Genomic DNA, 3,008 nt, shown 5'->3' with positions numbered 1-3,008 from the left:
AAAAGGTGAAATTTAAGAGGGATATATTTAAAGACACTTTAGAGTTTAAAAAAAGAAGATATAGTTACACATAAACTTAATTTAAATATAAAAGCTCTGTTAATTGACCATAACCTCAGAGTGAGCTAACCTAGAGACACTACAGCTAAAAAGTTAAATGCAGTTTTAGGTCGGATAGAAGTACAGTGTTCAGATCGAGGAGGCTGTTTAATTTTCACTGCTTGGTTTGTTGGTTAAACATTCAGGAACCTTATGTCCAGTTCCTGCTTTTTATTGCTAAGTGGACATCTGCCAAGCATGCTATTAGCAGGGTGACCGCTGATGGGCCCTGTGACTCTCAGGTCTATCATTTTATAATCTTTCAGATATTCCACTCACCCTTCAGCCCCTGACTCTGGATGCTAAGTGGACATCTGCCAAGCATGCTATTAGCAGGGTGACCGCTGATGGCCCTCTGACTCTCAGGTCTATCGTTTTATAATCTTTCTGATATTCGCTCACCCTTCAGCCCCTGACTTTGCTATCTTTATCTGTGTGTGTTGGCTTGAAGAGAGCATTCTTGCTCATTATAGATTTGGACAAGGTGTATGATAAATATTAAAGCAATGAGTTGGATTTTTTTTTAAATATGATTAATTTGCTAGCTGATGGTAGTTCTCAATATGGCTAATTTGCTAGCTGAAGGTAGTTAGTTTCCAATATCTTGAGCAGTGGTCATACCTTTCAGGTCAGTGCATAGCATCTCAAAAGAATTTCTTTAAGTTTAAAAATTTGTTTAAAAATACCTCACCACTTTATTATCCTACTTCCTATGTCACGGTCTCAGTACTCTGGGGTTGCCCCACCCCCCCCCCCTCCCCTTAAAAAAAAAAAATCTTAGTTCCTTTTCATTCTCCATTACTACTGTACTGTCTTTTCTGTAAGTACCTAGACAAGAAATAAACAACAGCCAGGTCAGCAAGCAAAACTGCCAATTGCAGATACAATTGATGTGTGTATATTTATAACAGAAGGAATTTGCAAGGAGAATCAGACGTGGGCAGCAGATGATCACTGTGATAATATATAGTGCTGTGTGTTGTCAGATTTATTCCTGTGATTCGATCCATGTCAAACCTCAGGCTTGTGTGCCAGCGTTACTGGTAGGAATCGATAGGCCTAGCGACCTAGTCTTTGCATCGCAGGTGTTGGTGGGTTGTTTTAAATCTTACGTGAGGCCAAAGACCTCCCATGTCTGTTTTGGTGGCAGAGGAGCAGTATTGCAGGGGTTTTTTAGCTTGGTTTTTAGAGATTGGCTTCCTTTTTGTCCTTAGGAACCCGAGAGGAGGAGCGGCGGATACTGGAAAAGGCCGGCTACTTTCAGAGCATCACCGTCGGCGTGGCTCCCATCGTGATGGTGATCGCCAGCGTGGTAACCTTCTCTGTTCACCTGACTCTTGGCTTCGATCTCACAGCAGCTCAGGTCAGTGAGCCCTCGGGGCTTGGGGAAATTTAGAAGTACCGCACACAGAGCTGCTCTGATCCTCTTGTTTCTGGATTTGGGAGTTCCCCCAATAATCAGAAGGCATTTTTTTCATTTGTGTGATTAAACCGAGAAGTGGAAGAGTGAAGATTCAGCCGTAATACACAAAGAGTGGATGGGCTGTGTTTAGTCAACTCAACCTTGGGTTTAATTCTGAAAATACAGATCACTCTGTGGTTCAGATTTACTGAGAATTCTAATTGAAGGTCTCATAAAAACTCTACCTTTAAGAAAGGTGTCTGTCTCATACCAGCATTTGACAGTCAGGCTGCAGCCTTGCTTAACTTGAAGGGAAATTGATGGTGTCTTGTGTTTGGGTTGCATGAAGGAAAATTGATTGTGTCTTGTGATTTTGGTGGCATAGCCTAGTAAGGCTCAGTTTCTGCTCTTTTCCTCTTTTCAGGCTTTCACAGTGGTGACTGTCTTCAATTCCATGACTTTTGCTTTGAAAGTAACTCCGTTCTCAGTAAAATCCCTCTCAGAAGCATCGGTTGCTGTCGACAGGTTTAAGGTAAGTGGCTCCCTCTCCTCCTTCGCGTCAGGAGCCATCCCTGGCAAAACTAATTACCTTTATTCCAGTGGGTCATACAGGCTCACTGCCCTTTGGCTTTTGTTCACCTTCAGCCTTTTGCCAAGTTGGTAAGAAAGGGGCCATGGGGTGGCGGGGCTGGGGGGTGCGCGGGGAGAAAGGAGCCAGTGGAGAAGGCTGACTTACAGGGTAGAACTAGTTACCGTAGTTACCGTTTCAGATAAATGACTTTGTACCTTGTGTAGGGTTCCCACCTAGGTTTGGGTTCCCAGGATTTCAGAGCTTCTCTTCAGAGTTAGTCCCTTCTGCCTGGACCTGACGTGGATATAAGTCATAACTTACTGGGCCTTTCAGTGATTCAAACCTAGAGGACCAGAGCTGTCAGGAGACTCAGCTTTTTCTTACCTTGACCTACCATTTACCTCTACCAAAGTGCTTCATTTTGATTGGTCAGTATGCTAAGTCCTTTTTAAAATATATATATATAGTTGATTTGGGAGAGGGGGAGAGAGAGAGAGAAACATCAATGATGAGAGAGAATCATTGATTGGCTGCCTCGTGCATGCCCCCTACTGGGGATCGAGCCAGCAACCCAGGCATGTGCCCTTGACCAGAATTGAACCCGGGACCCTTTGGTCTGCGGGCCGATGCTCTATCCACTGAACTAAACCAGCTAGGGCATGCTAAGCCCTTTTTGATACTTTCCTGTTTCTTGCCTGTGGTTGCCACTCATGATGCAAGGACTCCAGTGACATGAGAGTCATAAAAGTAGATCATGTTGAGAAATGCAGAAGTACCAGGGTTTTTCTGGTTCGTTGCTCATGCCTTGACATTTTTTGTGTGCCTCCAGAATAATGCAAGAGGGAGGTATATTGGGGAGGGTGGGGGGAGATAGATGTTTGAAAGTGGGTAATATTTTAAAAAAGGGGAAAGGAACAGCACTGGTATGGGTGGGGA

The 3,008-nt window shown here is 43.8% G+C and overlaps 1 protein-coding gene across 1 annotated transcript in view; it reads left to right on the top strand.

Moving 5' to 3' along the window:
- LOC102774335 (multidrug resistance-associated protein 5) overlaps window positions 1-3,008 on the top strand; it is a 52,276-nt gene that overhangs the window by 2,802 nt on the left and 46,466 nt on the right. Inside the window, exons 3-4 of the mRNA XM_015570429.1 lie at window positions 1,291-1,462; window positions 1,926-2,033. Of these exons, the coding sequence (XP_015425915.1) occupies window positions 1,291-1,462; window positions 1,926-2,033 (280 nt within the window). The remainder of the gene's footprint in view (window positions 1-1,290; window positions 1,463-1,925; window positions 2,034-3,008) is intronic.

Source organism: Myotis davidii, unplaced genomic scaffold (assembly GCF_000327345.1).
Source record: "Myotis davidii unplaced genomic scaffold, ASM32734v1 scaffold27, whole genome shotgun sequence".
Classification (NCBI taxonomy): domain Eukaryota; kingdom Metazoa; phylum Chordata; class Mammalia; order Chiroptera; family Vespertilionidae; genus Myotis; species Myotis davidii.
The sequence above is the reverse complement of the archived record's forward strand: the minus strand, read 5'-3'. Positions and strand labels throughout refer to the sequence as shown.